Here is a 17,034-nt window from a genome sequence, read left to right as displayed (position 1 = left end):
ACACAGAAATTGTCAGATATTCATAATAATGGCCTATTTACAGCTTGGAAAATATCCCAGAGTTTTTAAAAATTATTTATTAAAAATAATCCTTTCCCTCTCAAAATTTTCTTCATAATAATTTAACCCTTTTTATTGTCTTGCGTGTTATTCATTACTCTGTGGAAATGTATTTCCATTGATAAACATCAGTCACTTAGTCTTCAGTTCCTGTTTAAAACAGCAGTAAAATATTAGATCTCTTCGATACAACAACTCACTGCCTGGCTTTTATCTTAAGGTAGCTTTTTACTGTAGTATACCTGATGTCAGGTCTCAGGTTTTCTTCTGCATCAGATATTAAGATAATCAACTTTTTTGGGGGGAAGAGGAATAAAATAAGCACCTGATGACAAACCTCCTAGATTACAGAAATTAGTCTTTCTTCTCATCAAACCTAGGAACACTAGGGTTTTAAAGTTCCTAATGTTTACCCTAACAACACACCATTGCATGGGAACTCTGGTTTCTGCCTTATGACACTTCCACTGTTACAGGAACTGCTTTGCACACCAAGCATGACAGATGGAGTCTCAGTGGCAGTGTGCCTGCTCCTGCCACCACACAGCATAGGAAAGCAACCAGAGGAAGGTGCAGTTATGTGAATTTTATTAGAAGAAAAATCCTGCTTGGTTTTTTCCTACCATGAAGATTTCTGTCAGTTTTTAAATAACTGACAGGCCTGCGTGCACTAAAACTGTCTCTTGGTTGTGTTGGGCTGCTTGAATTGTCCCCCAGCCTGGAATTTGTACAACATGTTAACACTGCTGTTAATCAAGTGTCTCATGTATCATGTGATAACATATGCAAATGGCACAGTATGATGGATCTGTTGTGATGTATTTATGCAATGATGTCTGAATTAAGTTGCTAATTCCAAAGGAATTTTGTGGCTTGCTAACTTGATTCAGCATAATAGATAGCCTGTTGTATAAGATTTTTTTAAAGACTTCTGCAGTTACAAAGAACAAAAAAAGGTTTTACTTTTGCCTTATGTGGTTCTGAGTTCAGATCGTAGCGTGAAAGGAAGCAGTTGAATTAGTTGCTCAGATTCTTCAGCCTAGATGGGTGTGTGAAGGGGGGTGGGAATCTGGGAGGCTTTCCAGAAAGAAATTGCCAAATAGTTGCTGTCTGGATGCAGTTTAATGTCAGTAGAATACCATGCTTGCCCTGGGTGTTCCTTGTTTTCAGTCTTGTTTGTGTTTTCCCTATTGTTCAGGCCTTTCCTCAAAGCTCTGAATAACCAGACTTAACAAATTTACAGACTTTCTCATGTCAGAGCATTTAAACACTACCTAACCATCAGTTCTGAAACTTAATAGGTCCCCTTTTTCTCTTCTTTCCCTTTCCTTTTGTTCTGATATCCTAGATCTGCTTCAGCCTTCCCAGGCTTACCTGTGCCCTCAAGCCTTCTCCAGTCCTCCCCAGCACCCTCTGCCCTTAAGGCATAGCAATTCATTTGGTCTATTTTTTTTTAAAAGTTACTTGTACCATGAGCTCCACCAAAACCTGGTCCTGGTCCTATCTTGACTCCATGCCCTTCAGATCTGCACCTCAGGCTCTGGCATTTCCTTCTGTGTTACACCTCTCAAATGTAATCTCACGCAACTCCTGTAACTCTTCCTCTTCCCAGAATCTCACTGCAGGTTCTAGTGCTGCTTGGTACCTTCACATTCTCAAGGCCCTGTGCTGCCCTGGCAGAATCACCTTTCTCCCCTAACCTTCCAGCTCTACTTTGCCTAGTTTTTGCCTATGATCCTGGATTTTTTTCAGGGAGAGAAGGCAGCAGCTCTGCTTAGTGCTGGTTTAGACAATCCCATCCTAGATTTGACTCTTAAATTGCTGCCAGACAGCTCCTTGCAACAGCTTTGCCTTCTTGACGTGATTGTTTAGACCAGTTTGATGATGCCCTTTGCATTTAGGTTGACAGCATTTCTAGGTCGTGTTTGTAGATCTGGCCATGCCAGCTCAAGCACATCAGACATACAAGTCTGTCCTGAACTTCTTAGGTGGGTCTGTTAGGAACATCTGGAGTAGAAGCCTGCTTTGCTTGCTGTTTGCTTGGTGCAGCTGCTTTTACAGTGTCTTGTAGGCTCAGCTCAGCATTGGGCTGGGTAGCACTGGGGAGGAGAAGGGAGCAGCCAGTCAGTGCCACGTGTCTATGCTGTGTTCTGTCACAGAGCCACAGCCTCTGGCTGGTTCTCTTGTGACTGTCCAAAGGCTCCAGCACTCTTCAGTTGCTACCAGAGGTGAGAGCAATGGCAGGGTGAAGGGAGAAAGAAGAGAAAAAAATTGGGGTGGTATTTTTTGTTGTCTCTTCACACGCTCTTGCCCTCCAAACTGAAGAGCTGATCTCTCAAAGCATAACCGTTATATTAGAAAAACTTCAGAAATGAGAAAATGTAGAAACAAATGAAGTAATTTGCCCAGGTCATAAAGAGAATCTCTGTGACAGCATGGATTAGAAATAGGGGATTCCTGGCTTCCAAGCCTGAGTTCATACCTCTTGATGTTGCATTTTTCTCTCTTTCTGGAGGGAGTACATCTGGCTTGGGATCAGGAAGAGGTGTATTTTTTCAGGAATATTTTTTTTTCCACTTTCTTCATTCTGCTTGTCTTTTATATAATGCATGTATAATGCCATGGGGATGAAAACTCACTTGATACCAAACCTTCCTGAGTGGTACATTGACTCAGGAGGAAATACCACCTTGGCAAAGATAATTTTAGTTAGACAAAGTACTAATTGTCTCTGTGCTTTAAATTTTGATTGAAATTTTAGGGGGTTCCAGTATGGCATGAGCTTGATTCTTGTTTAGAAGTGCTAAGAGTGCTAATTTTCCTTAAGATTTCCAAACACACAGTTCTTATTCAAAGTCGAATGTTACAGATTCAGGATATATGTGAGTTCAAAAATACGTATGGAAATGGAATTTCCAGGTTTCCATTCCATTAATCCAGTTCCTGTTATCTCTGAAGTAACAAAGCTGTGAAATAGATATTGCTGATAGGATTGAGTAAAAGAAAAAGCTCCAAGAACTTTAATTGTGAGGAGGAATTATGAAAGAGCATCCATCAAAATGAGGGGGATGTGATTTTTGTTTCTGTTTGGGTTTTTTTTTTCTAAACTCACTTTATTTTTTGGAACATTCTTTTTTAATAACAAATACAATTCCTAGTGCAGGCTTTTTATGTTGGAACTTTATTGCCAGATGATGTAAAACAAATGTAACTTCTCTGTGAATGAATTGGAAATGACAGCTTGTCCTACCGTCACTCTTGAAATGCAGCCATGTATTTTCATGCCTGAAATTATGCAGATGAAACATGTTGCTATAAAGCCAACCAGCAGTTACTGAGCTATTTCTTTTCTTCCTCTGGAAAATTTGGAAAATGCAGCTTGCCTTCCTTATTTCTTTTAGATGCATGAACCACTCAGGTTTTCTGGTGCAAAAATCATAGCAGGTTATAGCAATCATATAGAAGTCCTCACCTGTTTGGTATGGATGGCTTACTGTCTGCATCTCAACCATGAGAACCTCACCCTGAAATGTTACAGTAATTCTTGGAAAACTGTGTTGTATATTCAGCTGTTCTGCATATTATTCAGATTGTTCTGTTATGAAATTGTGTTTAACCATATACCTTTGACTTTTTTAAAGCAACAAGGAAAACTGGAAAATTCAAGACAGGTCATAAGTCTTTATTTTTAAGTGCACCTAACTTGTTCTCATAAGAATTTATTTTAATTACATGAAACATTGTAGACTGCAACTGTGCACGTGAATTCCCATCCTCATCTTTCGTTTCTTTATGCAAAACTGGCATTGTCAAGGTTGTAAGGCCAAAAATCTGACCTATATAATGCAATCAGTCTACTATTACAAAACTTTGGAGATGGGGGGTTGTGTGATGTTTGTGGTTGGCTTGGGTTTGTTTTAAATGTGCACTGGTTATTTTAAACTATGGTCATGGGTATGTGCCTACAGTTAGGCTTTTCTGTCTTCTTGGGTCAGTCCCTGTCTGCAGGTGGGAGAAAGAAGCTGTCTAAGTTCTGCTTTTTGGAACAGGAAAAAGGGGAGAAGTGTTAATTGAGAACTTACCTCATCACAGCTGCAATTTTAAACCATGAGAGTTAGTTGAATTGTTTGGTTTGCCAACCTTGACAGTATCATTTCTATCTTTATGAAACTATTAAGATGTCTTAAAGCCGATCAAGTCTCAGTCAATTGGGGAGTTGTTTTTAGATGTTGGTTGAGTGAGTTTGATCAGTTTTCCTTCTAAACCAAGAAAACCCACTTGAAACTATACTGCAGAATGTCAGAATTTGTGGTCTGGGAAGGGAGAACTAAAAGCATTTCTTGGGCTCTAATCCATAGTTACAAATTCATTTTCCTCAGTTTGAAATAACTGTAATCATTCAGTATTGACAACAGCTCCTTTATTTTAGGTGTTTTGAAATTGTCTTCTGGAAGTTTTGAAAACAAAAATTATCTCACACAGTAATTGTTTGTGAAGAGCAAAGCTTCAAGCAAAAAAGCAAAGATAAAATAGCCTGCAGTATCCATGTGTCCCCAGGTCCATGCAAGGCACATCTAGGTTTTGCAAAGCCTTTCCATAGTGATGCTGCGAAGAGGCAGCCCACACGTGAGCAGGGGCCAGAAGGGGAATGTGGCACATCTCACCTAAAATACCGTATGAACTTGTTGTCATGGGTCGCATTCTTAATATATAATGTATGTTACAAACAGGGCCTTTCTGAGGCTTTCTTAATAGCAAATTAGCTTCCCAAAGATTCGTTAACTGCAGATGTGTAACTAAGTTTGCCTTATGTTTTCCCTGAGTGCTCAGAATAGCTCTAAAAGAGAGTGACTTGCATTGCTAGTGGTTGGAAGAGTAGCCTGAAAAGCAGCAGCAGATGAAGTGCTGCACAAGGATCCTGAACCGATAGTTTCTGTCCTGGCATTTGAACTGCTCTGCCTGCTAGTGCTGCTCACAAACAAGCTGCCATGAGCATTGCTGTTCTCTGTGGTTAAGCTGAGCATAGGCATGAATCTAAGCATGTTTTTAGCTGCTTGAAGAGATATGGTCGCTGAGCCAGCCCACGGTCTGCTCGTGTTACTGTTTTAAACAGATTTAAGTAGACTTTGGATTCATGTGAATGCCTTCTTCCAGAATCAGGATTTTAGATTAGCTTGTATTCAAGTAAACTCCTTCATAAGACATGCTTTCATTCAAGTGTAGTGTGTACATCGTATCTGAAGATGACTTACTCTCTCTGCCAATACAGTGTGTGTTAAGTTTTAATGTCACGGTGGATAGTCTTTTTTTTCCCCTAAGGTGATTTCTGGAGCATCTTCAAAGTATTCAGTAAGTGGCATTCACAGTTCTGTTTTTCCACGTTTTTCAGATACATTGGGAAGTCAGATTCAATAACAATCAGCGTGTGGAATCACAAGAAAATTCATAAAAAGCAGGGAGCTGGTTTTCTGGGTTGTGTGAGACTTCTTTCAAACGCAATCAACCGCCTTAAAGACACTGGTTGTAAGTAAGCTAAAGACTAGAGTTTGTTCTCTTTCAGCCCAAACTTTCATGCACAGGCTTTTGAAGAGTGGCACTTATTTGGGTTTTTTATAAAGCTTGTATGTTCTGATGGGTTTGGTAGTTTGTAATGGTGTTTTGTGTTCAAGGATAGTACAAGTAGGATAGGGAAGGTAAATTACTACTGGCTTTTCAGTGCCTTTGCCCTGTTACCATAGACAGTGGTAACATCAGTGCCACAGTCTGGTTGTGGATTGTCAATACTGAACTTAGTGTGTTGGAATTCCAAAGGAAGACAGATTCTAATCGCCTTCAAATTATCTTTTTTTATTACCTTCAAAAATGCAAGTCTTAAGGGATAAACAAAAGGACAAATTTATATTGATGCCACATTTGTAGTTTAAAAATTAATGGGCCTTTGAAATTAAGTAGTAAATTTTATCATATTAAGTGTTTTACAATGCTTAGAGCACTTTGTATCTACTTTTCAAAAGTTAATTAACATGTAAGATGCTGTTTTCTCATTATCCGAATGGGTGCCATTTACTTCTGAACAAAATTTGGTGCACTGTGATGGAAAAGTAGTGCTTGGCTATCTAGATAATCAAAACAGAAGAAAGTGACATGCTGGTAGAGAAGCATTGTGATTTTTATCTTCTGTAACAGGTTCTTAACTGTCTTACACTAGGCTGAATTTTGTTCTGATGGTACTTCAGTGAGCCTTTCAAAGACAGCAAAATACTGTGTGATTTACACTTTGTGTCCTTGTTCCGTAGATCAGAGATTGGATCTGTGCAAGCTTGGGCCAAATGACAATGATACTGTTAGAGGACAGATAGTAGGTAAGTAAGGGGTTTATCTTTTTGTTCTCTTGCAGCTTAATAGTGCCTATAGAGATACCCTCCCTAGATGTCAATTTTGTGTACTGGATTTCCCCTTTCCAAGTTCAGCTCTAGTGCCAGAGCTGTTTGGACCTCAGGCTAGAAGTGTGTATGTAGAGAATGAAAACAAACAACAAAACACCCCAGACCACTCCCCCCCATATTATAAGTGTTGAGACAGATAAGACCATAGCTAATGTGAAATTTATTTAGAAAGTTTTTAATATCACTGTAAAGAATGGTCACAGTTTGAGCCTGAACTCCCTGTGAAAAACTGACTACAAATTCTTGGCCATAGAGAGTTCCAGCAAATCTGTGCTTCCTGTAGTTTTGCAAAAGGATGAAACGTCTTGCTGCAACAGGGGTGAATTGCTGTCTGGGATGACTTGCTCAATTTATTTTGTGTTTTCACAGGTTATTAACAAGTCTGTCACCAGCCTCAGTGGCTGTTCTTTGTCATTCTGCTAACTCATAAACCTTAAATAACTTAAGGATTTAAAAGAAGCTGGCAAACTGAAAAACAAGTATCCACAAACAGCTTCATAAGCACTCTCTTTTTGGTGCATTGTAAGTTGTTTCAGAAGGCAGCTTAGGAAGTAAAATTAAAAACAAATATAGTTGATCAGGATGAGGAGGTCTTTATTTTTATGACAAGATGTTAATGAGAATATTTGGACTTGGGGAGGGAAAGAAAAGTGAATTTGCGTGCTCAACTTTATGTTCAGTTCCTAGTTCAAATAATATCTAAGCAGCATTCTTGTTTTTTCAGCCAGGGAAACTGTTGAAATACCAGTCAGCAAGTAAGGGCTTCAGTGCATTCGTTTGCTGTCCTCAATGTGCTCTGTTGAATAATACCTACAACTTCACCTCTTTATGTTGCTTTAACCATCTGTCTAGCATCTGATCTTCAAGTGTTATATTAAGATAAGTTAGGTGGCACAGGAGAGTCAAATGATGGTAAAAATGTGGAATCCTAAGTGCATTGCCGACACTTGAGACTGTTCTTGAATATTAAATTTTCCATGTTAGCTTGCACAGAAAAGGATAAACCAGTCATTTTTCTAGGGTGCATATGTTGTAGGTTTGGTTTGCTTTTTGGTTTTTCTCCAGTATACCAGTCCCTGGCTCATCGTACAGTCTTGTTTGTGGAGTTCCTTTTAAGAGGAGCTTGTTCAAGGTCTGCTCCAGCAGCAGACATCCACTGCCCACAGCAGCCCTTCGGACATGACACTGCAGGGACTGTACCGTCACACAATGACGTGCTCTCATGCTGCCCTCCAGAGTATGCAACATGCATCCTTGTCATCATGGCTTGAGAATGCTGGCGTTAATTAAACAAGCAAAAGAAACCCCAGGAACACCCCAGAGCAGAAAGGTCTCCAAGCTATTGTGATGCCAGATGGGAAGCCTGGGGCAAATACAGAGCAGTGTGGGCATGGCAGATACACTTCAGGTTGTCAGAGGTAACTAGTCAGCAGTGCGGGCATAAACTAGACTGACCAGTTGGCTTAACCTGATGTGATCCTGAAAAGTGGTGTAGCCACAGCAGCATCAGCTCTGTTGGCATGCTGCTGGGGCTGTCCCTCATTAGCAGGAGCTGCTGGGTTGTGTTGTACCTAGAAAAACCACAGCTTGTCAGCTTACAGTAGAGGCTAAGAACAAATCTGTATGTTCTGCTTTCTGGGGTTACTATTAGAAAGGTCAGGTTTCCTCAGTCGTGGCTGTGTTTTAATTTAATGCATCCTTGGTAAGATTCAGGAGACTCCTGTCTCTTTTTATTTAGATTGTTGTTATTAGTCTCTTTATATTTTAATCTTTCTTCACTAGTGCAGTGTTGTTGAATGGGTCAATGAGCCTGAATAAAACTAGATAATTCCACTGCAGTAGTTACATAGTGGAGAAATCCTGATGAAAAGTAAGCAAGAAGATAGAATAAGTTAGAAATATACTCTCAGTCCTTCTAATGGTAAACTGACTTAAATTAAGAGGCAGTGGAAGATTGGAAAACAATATTAAAATGTAATTGATGCCTTCAGCAGATGATAACCTTACAGCTCAAGTGCACAGTCGGTATACCTTTTTAACTTGGGCCAGGAAGCAAGGGGAGCTTCATCTTAAATAGCTGGGGTTCTCCTCAAAGGGGGGAAGAAAAGGGGATGCTTGTGAGTAGTGGATGCAGAGGGCACCTGAACAGTGTCTTAATCTTGCAGCTCTCTTTGTGCTACCGTTTTATTTCTGATGTGGTGGTGCAGAAAAAAAATGAGCCCTTACTCATTACAGAATGAAGCCATACACGAATTTTGGTCCTTACGTAGCTTTGTAATGTTAATTTCATGGAAGACCAGGAGTTAATACTGATAAGGAATAAGGCAAACAGGTACTGCAGGACTCCCTGGGTTGCTCTGTTGAAGGCCCAGAATCCACAGCTTCAGAACATGTTGTTGTCAAACATTTGGACACTGGCAAAAACTGCCAGTACTACTACAGCTTCTAAACTGTGATCTTGGCAAAAGTTGTGATTGTGTCTAGGTTAAGGTCTGTAGGTTTATTTCACTGCATACATATATAGGACTTGAAGACGGTTGTCTGGAGGTGCAGAAATACCACCCAAAAAAATGTGTGCCATGGCACATATTTAGCTTTTTAAGCAATGGTTTTATTGTTAAAGGCAAAACTGAACATCAAAAAAACCCCAACAAGCCCACAGGGACACAAGTGTCATAAACTATCAGATTGGACACTTGCAAATTATGATACTGGGAACAAAAGCTGCCTAAAATAAAATCTTTGATTTCATAATTGTAGTACAACAGCTTTGGGCATAAATATCCTTTCCAATGAAACATGTAAAAAATAAAAATGATATTTAAAAAGCAGTAATACAGCTTTGCTGAGGGCAGTAAAGGCTTTTCAGGGTGCTGAGAACTGCTTTGTGTGAGAGTTGCAGTTGACTTCTTACCACCAGTGTTTCAAAGAAGTCAATAAATCAGATGTGTAGTTCTTCTAGCAGTTAAATTTTGCCTGGCTTTATGTGTGTACATGTGTGTGTTGAATCCCATGTTCACAGAAAATACGTAAGGAGGAGTCAAAACCAGACAGGAATTTCTTTGTTTAGCTCTTTCTTTTAGCAGTTCTCCCATTAGCAGTGGCAGTAGCACTGTCCCAGTCACCCTGCTGCCGCCAGATGAGTGTCACACTCTATCTCATGTAGAGAAAAGTTGATGACAGCATCAGAGAGAACTTCCTTTTTCTGCCTTAACTTGTGTTCATCTTCTTGAAGTGAGATGTAGAGAATTATATGTATGAAAACATACACCGTGTCTGTGTAACTCTTTGATTTGTGGGAAGGAAAAAATACCCAGAACGTGGCTCAGCTTTGTCCTCCAAGATGTACCATTTCTCTTTCAAATATAACTGCAATTTGCATTCAGATGTCATGTAATTAATAATTCTTTTATTATCTTAATAGTAAGTCTTCAGTCCAGAGACCGAATAGGTACAGGAGGACAAGTGGTGGATTGCAGCCGGTTATTCGACAATGATTTACCGGATGGGTAAGCTGACATCGCTGTGATATAAATACAGACACAACTCATGCAACAGACTGCTGCAGTAGTGAGAAGTCGGTGTACAAATAGGTTAACTTACTTTTATTCTTGTACTCAGAGTTCTACAGTCTTGGATTTGGGAGCAGGAGATAAGCCAGCTGGGATACACAAAGTAGTTAATAATACGACCCTTGTGTTGTCTCTTCTTGGAAAATGGGAGGTGGCATATATGAGTAAATTCATTAAAAAAATACTTTCCTAAGAAAACATATGTCAAATTATAGAACTGATAAACTAATATAGTGTTAGATCACAGCAAACTGACTTCCTCCATATAGTAGTTTTGTAGCAAGGTAGGAGCTTGGTTGCCTTCTACAGTGCTGTGCAGAGGTATACATAATAATAAAAATGCATCACTTTTTCTTCTGTGTGAATTATAGTGAAGCAAACATGGTTGGAAAAGGCAGCGGAGCCTGAGTTCTTGGTGTATTTACCTGCCAAATGCTGGGTTTAGGATTTTGGTTTGTCCCTGTGAGAGTTAATGACATCATTAACACCTAAACCAGTTTTGTGTATACAGAAAAATGTTCTGTTTTAGGTTCTAGTGCTGTCATCAACTTTTTCAGAGCAAACACAGACCTTCTGAATGTGATTCTTGGCAGGTAAAGACAGGAGAAGCTGATTTTTCAGATTATGAATTTCGAAATACAAATTACCATCCTAAGTCCTAAACAGCATTCTTTTGTTAATTGGGAGTCTGAAGAAGTCAGAAACACTTTTGACAATGCTTTTAAATTTTCACTTCAGAACGTTCCCTGTATAAATATTGCTTACTTATTTGTGTAACTGCAAAACTAGCTGAATAGCCTGATGTAATTTGGAGTGCAAAAGTAATAATAATTAAAAAGTCCTGTTATTTGGTGACTTTTTAATGAAAGCCAGTAGTGCATGAAGATGCTATGAAAGCACTTATTAGATTGGTGGCCAGAAGAAGTTAAATGCATTATTAAATATGATGTTTTCAAGAAGTTTCTTTATGTGGCTGTTGGGATTTAATTAGAATTCACATAGGTATTGAACACAAAGGTGTGATATTGTTAATGATATGCCTGGTTCCAAGGGGAGAATGTGTAAAATCAATTCTGAGTTAACTTTCAGTTGTTTCCTGTTACCTCGTTCAGCTAACACGATTCATAATAGTGTAAGTCTTCCTGAGTTGGCATTTATGTTGGAAACATTTTGTGCCCTGGTTTCCTGGAAATACCACTCACTGCCTTATCTCTCCGTGTCTGAATTCTAGGTGGGAGGAACGGAGGACTGCTTCTGGAAGGATCCAGTATTTAAATCATATTACACGAACAACTCAGTGGGAGCGACCAACGCGGTAAGAAATTAGTTAGGAGACTGTGCCTATGATGAAGTTTGTATGCTGACCAGGAGTGCTGAGCACAAGCCGTTCTATGTGGCTCTAACACAGGGGTATTCAGTGTTCCTCTGAGTCACTCCACAAGTGCAGTATGCTTTTCTTGTCTAACATCCTGCTCCTTCAGTCTGCCTAATATTAAACTTGAAAGAATTGTTCTGATTAGAATTTTTCCCACCCCAAATACTAGCATCTTTGTTTTCTTGTTGAGCTGCTATGGTAGAACTCTCTAAGTACAGACATTGAAAGGGATGAGGAGAAGAGATCAAGAACAGCTGACAGGCATTGTCTATGTACATGCTATGACTGTGAAATCCAGAACTTTTAAAGCTGATTGTTACAGAGCATGTTTTGAAATCATTACATTCACCTTTTCTAATAACTGTAGTAACTGTGTTGTGAAGCTGTTCCTTAAACCAGCTTTGCTGTTACCTGAATTGTAGACACTGGCATGGCATATTTTTCAGTATTCTGCAGACTTTGTGCCTGCAGACTGTCTCTTCCATCCTCAATAAATATTATTCCAGTCTCTGTAAGGATGTATTTGACTTAATGTGTACCATTAGCACTGCCAGCTCTGATACGTTTTTTCAAGTGAGGAAAGGTACTGAACAGCTTTGTGACTTCTTTATCCATATTTTTTGTGGTGTGTTAAAATACCTGTTCTAAGCTCTAGGTACGTTTACAGTAGAGAAACAAATACAAAATATATAATTTGTTTCAGGGGTTTCCTCTGTCCTTGTCAGCCCCCCTTTTTAGCCCCTTTTTAAATCCTTTTGAAAACAGCATTGAGAATACGGAACCACATAATTCAGTATTTCCTCTTGCAGTGGAGCTCTCAAGAGCAACTGTTTTTATCTTGCTTAGGCCTTTTCCACAATCCTTGCATAATAACCTTCCTTAAAAATTAGAAGGAATGATAGGTTTACTAGTTGCTCTGGGATGAACCAGTGAGCACAGAACACAAGCAGAAGCTTTGTGTCCATTGTTGAGTTATCCTGCTTGACAAATCAGCTGCTTAGTTCTGCCGTCCACAAAGACATCCCAAGAGCCCTAAGGTGAAGCTACTACAGTGTGTCTCTCGTGTAACCCCATGTCTAGTCAGCAATACATTGTTCACATTTTTCCCCACAGGCCAGCATGTGAATACTCCAGCCCAGGCAGACCTCTGAGCTGTTTTGCGGACGAGAACACTCCGATTACAGGGACGAACGGTGCGACCTGCGGGCAGTCATCAGATCCCCGGCTGGCAGAGAGGAGAGTCAGGTCACAGAGGCACAGAAACTACATGAGCAGGACACACTTGCACACTCCTCCCGATTTACCTGAAGGATATGGTAGGCAAATTAATATTTTTTTTAGTTGTGGGTTTCCCAGTAAACTGGGAAAATGAGTTGTGTCTTCTTGTATGTAAGATCCTTTCGATCCGTTAGTTTGGGAAAAACAGTCTTTGTGAGGTTTTGTATTGTGGTTTTCTTGTTCTTATTAATTTATCTTGATTTCACAGAGCAAAGGACGACTCAGCAAGGTCAGGTCTATTTTCTGCATACTCAGACTGGTGTTAGCACGTGGCACGATCCAAGAGTACCTAGGTAAGAAATAATGAAAGTATCCTTAAAGAATCAAAACAAAAGAGTTTAAGTAGTACTTTCCTCAGAGTTTTCTGTGCCTAATATTATATTTCTGACTCTTGGTCCCTAATATATTACTTTAACAAGTTATCAAAATAAATTAGTCTCTTCCTCAGTTCTTCAAGATGTTATTTTAATGCGAAGATGGAAAACAGGTATAGTTAACTGATTCAAGATCCGGCATATGCGTTATAACCAAGTCCAGCTTTTAATACTGTGTAAAATAATGAAACAAAAAAAGCAGGATCTGAGCACTTCCAAAAACTTAGATTTATCCAAAATGCTTCAGTGAAAACTGGGTTAGTTTTGGTTTTTAATTCAGGCTTTGGAAGTTAACAAGACCTGCAAAATCGGCATAATGTATTTATGAAGGACAAACTTGGTGACAAATAGACTAGACATATGTGATCATTTTTGGAGGAGCAGACAAAGGAGAAACCTGGAAAATCTTGTCGATGCCCCTTGTATGTTTAGACACGCTGTTTGTAGTGAAGTACAGCCTTATCATTGAATTAGCTTGAGTTTACTTGGTTGTGAGAATTATTGTCCCATGTTCAGACTACCAGTCGAAGTGTTCAAGGCCAGGTTGGATGGGGCTTGGAGCAACCTGATCTAGTGGAAGGTGTCTCTGCCTATGGCAGAGGGATGGAACTGGATGAGCTTTAAGATCCTTTGCAACCCAAACCAGTCTATGATTCAATGATACAATTCTGTTTACACGATGCACATGTGTACTTATTATACGTGATTGTACACATGATTATTTCTAATGTATTTATAGAAGCATAATAAAAATTATTGTTAGCTTCTGATTATTCTTTAAAAAACTTCAGGAAATCCTATTGAAAATGATTGCCTCCTAAAGTCTGTGGATGACCTTGTAAAATAGTGTGTGAAATTTGAAATTGGCATTTATGAGAACTGTAGCAACTTCATCGGTTGCTGGTGCTAATTCCCATGGAAATGGTTATCCCAGGAAGGATAAAGTGCCTTATGCATTTCACTGCGTTTTCAAATGATTTGTTTGTTTTTATTACTTTTGTGTTACAAGAATATACTTTGCTTTGATGCATTATCTATGTACATGAGGGTGTGATCCAGCTGGCCGTTGTGTGTTAGGAAGCCTGAGGCTTGTCTATTATACAAAGATAGAAACTAGATTTCTCTAAAATATATATTTATTTACTTTAAGATCTAATCCTTAATTTTGTGGTGTACTGATGTTGTATGAAACCTAAGTTAGCACTGCTCTTAGGTGTGGTAGCAGAAACTTGCACGACTGTGTCTCAGAACAAAATCTGGCTCTTTGCATGAGGATGGAGTTTATGTCATTTCTAAGGAAATTGTATTTTTATGCTAATACACCACAGTAATTTTAAAAAAGTAAGCCCTTCAGTTCAGCAACAGTGTGTGCATGGATAATAGCAGCACAAGTTTAGTCCCAGAGCCTGGTATTTCCATTAGTAGCTTCTCAGCCTTTTGAGTCTCTGCAGATGCGTCTTTTTAAGCCATTCTGTCCCTCAGCTCTTTCCTCCCCTCAATTCTCATGATACTGTGAGATCTGGAGACTTAACACTGGTAAAGAGAACTGCACCTGACAGAATGAAGTATCTCAGGTGTGAATTGTATACGTGAAAAATCATGTACACAAGAGAACATTTTTAAAGACCAGTGTTTGCTTTCAGCGAACCTCTGGAATGAATCTGCATCTTCCTAATATCAGAGCAATTTTCTTGAGACCAACTATCCTTGCATTGCTCAGTGCAGAGCTTGAGTCATCCTTCATCTATTTTAGTTGAAATAGTTTGTTAGAGAGCTGTTTGCTTCCCACCAGCACTTGAGGTTTTGGGGCAAAACCGCCTGTGCCATACACACATATCCCATGCGTAATTCTTCATGGAAAGTATAACTCCTCAGAAGTATAGTTTTGTTTTGTAGGAGTTTATAAAGTGTGATTCAGAGTTCCTTACATGACTAATGTTGTTTTTAAAATGTTTTCTGTCAGAATTGGTGTAGAACTGCAATTCCATTCTGGCAAATAATGGCAAGGGCCTTTATTTTTGTTTTAAGCCTGTGTTAATTTAACATCTGAAGTTAGTCTGTAAAAAGGAAGGTTATTTGATAAGAACTTTTCCCCCCACGGCATGTGTTCTGGGGTGTGTGTTTTTTCTTTGGTGGGCTTGCACCTTGGGAGTAGAGATTCCAGCTGAACAGATCAAGTTTCTGAAACAATACGTTTTCTCAGACTTCATGGAATTGTTCTGTTACATTTATGCTTGTTTGGCTCCGAGGCCAAATGCTGAGGTATTTTTCATTTTATATTTGTTTTCATAGGGATCTTAGCAACATCAATTGTGAAGAGCTTGGTCCACTGCCTCCTGGATGGGAGATCCGAAATACAGCAACAGGGAGAGTTTATTTTGTTGACCATAACAACAGGACAACGCAGTTTACAGATCCACGGCTATCTGCTAACTTGCATTTAGTCTTAAAGTAAGTTTAAAGTCTCCAGCGCATGGTGAGTGTAATAGAGGAAAGAGAGTGACTCTTGAGGGCTGCTGGATTTTATATCAAGACATATGCTGCCTTTAAATAGGTAGCATTTAAAGTATAGTATATATATATATATAAACAAACTATCAACTTACTCTGTTACATAACAAAGAAGACAGGCTTGATTGGTCTTGGAAGTGGGGAGAACAAATCTCTAGCAGCATTTAGGCAGGAATGTGGGTAATGTGATGCTGGAGTTGGGGACTGCAGCAGGGGAACAAGTGCAAGAGGCAATTTTCTGTTCTTTATACTTCATATTACTTTTAGTTATGGGAAACTTGTTTTACAATATGAGGTTGCGTTCATTAGCCAGTGGTGTGAAATACTGACAAGTTAGGCAAGGGTGCACAAGTACCCAACTGTTCTCCTGGAATAAAGGAGAAATAATTCAGCTCCTACCTGCAGTTTTAGAGCAAGACCAGTTGAGATGTTCTGAGAATATGACCCCAATAATTTAACTCTGATATTTAACAAAATGAATAAAATAAAATACTTTGCCTTTTGATCCCACATTTTCATACTGCACTTCTAAAAAGGGAAACTCAAAAGCATTCTGGCTCTTGTTTTTATTCCCTTGGCACTCATTTCACACTGGGAGATTTTCTACTAAAAATGGAAACCAAAAAGCAAAAAACATTTCTTTTTGCCTAGACATGGCTATCGCTTTGTCCAGGCTGTTTGGGGGTTTGACTCTATTGTTTCTCCTACTAACACCTTTTAATACTCTTGGGAAACACCTGTAAAGTATTGAGTAGGTGTTAAGTGGGAGAAACAATGAAGAGTTGCTTAGGTAGAAAGCCACGCAGCCCTGGGCAAGGAGTAACTAGGAGCAATAGTCCTTTTAAGGAAGTGAGTCATTGGGAAGAAAAGCTGAAGGAAATAATGGGAACAAGCACTGAAAAGACAAAACCGTGGAATGGAAAGCAATATCCAGGAGGTCAACATATCTTTTGTGTAATAAAAGGCTGGCTAGCCTTTGTCTGCCCAATATACATTTGAACTTAACACTCCAAGAGGAGAGTAAATATTGACAAATATGTATTTTGTTTAGATAAATCATTAGTTACAAACTGTGTATATCAGGACGTAAGCTTGCCTTGTCCAGACACTTCTAGTTCTTTTATTTATTATTAGAAATAATATTATTTTTTATTTTAAATAAAGAAATCGCTGCTAATTTTAGCTGCATTTAGATTGGTCGTTTCAAGTGAACATGATCTTAGAAAAAAAACCTTGCCAGTAGAGGAGCATATTCATGTTTGAAACACAGGAAAGTTCATTAAATTAATTCAGATTTAGATTATTTTACCCAAAGAAAAACTTTAGACCCTCTTAGCTACAACGGTGCAATTCCTAAACTGTAGAAAATTGAGTTAATTGGACTATATTTGAATAATTGTCCTTCACAGATCAGTTTC

At 39.0% G+C, this 17,034-nt stretch overlaps 1 protein-coding gene across 1 annotated transcript in view; it reads left to right on the top strand.

Moving 5' to 3' along the window:
• Positions 1-17,034, top strand: part of SMURF2 (SMAD specific E3 ubiquitin protein ligase 2) — a 59,567-nt gene that overhangs the window by 28,980 nt on the left and 13,553 nt on the right. Inside the window, exons 4-10 of the mRNA XM_080629541.1 lie at positions 5,450-5,583; positions 6,357-6,422; positions 9,931-10,015; positions 11,310-11,393; positions 12,567-12,769; positions 12,940-13,024; positions 15,398-15,556. Of these exons, the coding sequence (XP_080485667.1) occupies positions 5,450-5,583; positions 6,357-6,422; positions 9,931-10,015; positions 11,310-11,393; positions 12,567-12,769; positions 12,940-13,024; positions 15,398-15,556 (816 nt within the window). The remainder of the gene's footprint in view (positions 1-5,449; positions 5,584-6,356; positions 6,423-9,930; positions 10,016-11,309; positions 11,394-12,566; positions 12,770-12,939; positions 13,025-15,397; positions 15,557-17,034) is intronic.

The sequence above is a fragment of the Psittacula echo genome (assembly GCF_963264785.1).
Source record: "Psittacula echo genome assembly, chromosome: 14".
Taxonomy (NCBI): Eukaryota; Metazoa; Chordata; class Aves; order Psittaciformes; family Psittacidae; genus Psittacula; species Psittacula echo.
Note: the sequence above shows the minus strand (reverse complement) of the source record. Positions and strands in the feature narration are given on the sequence as shown.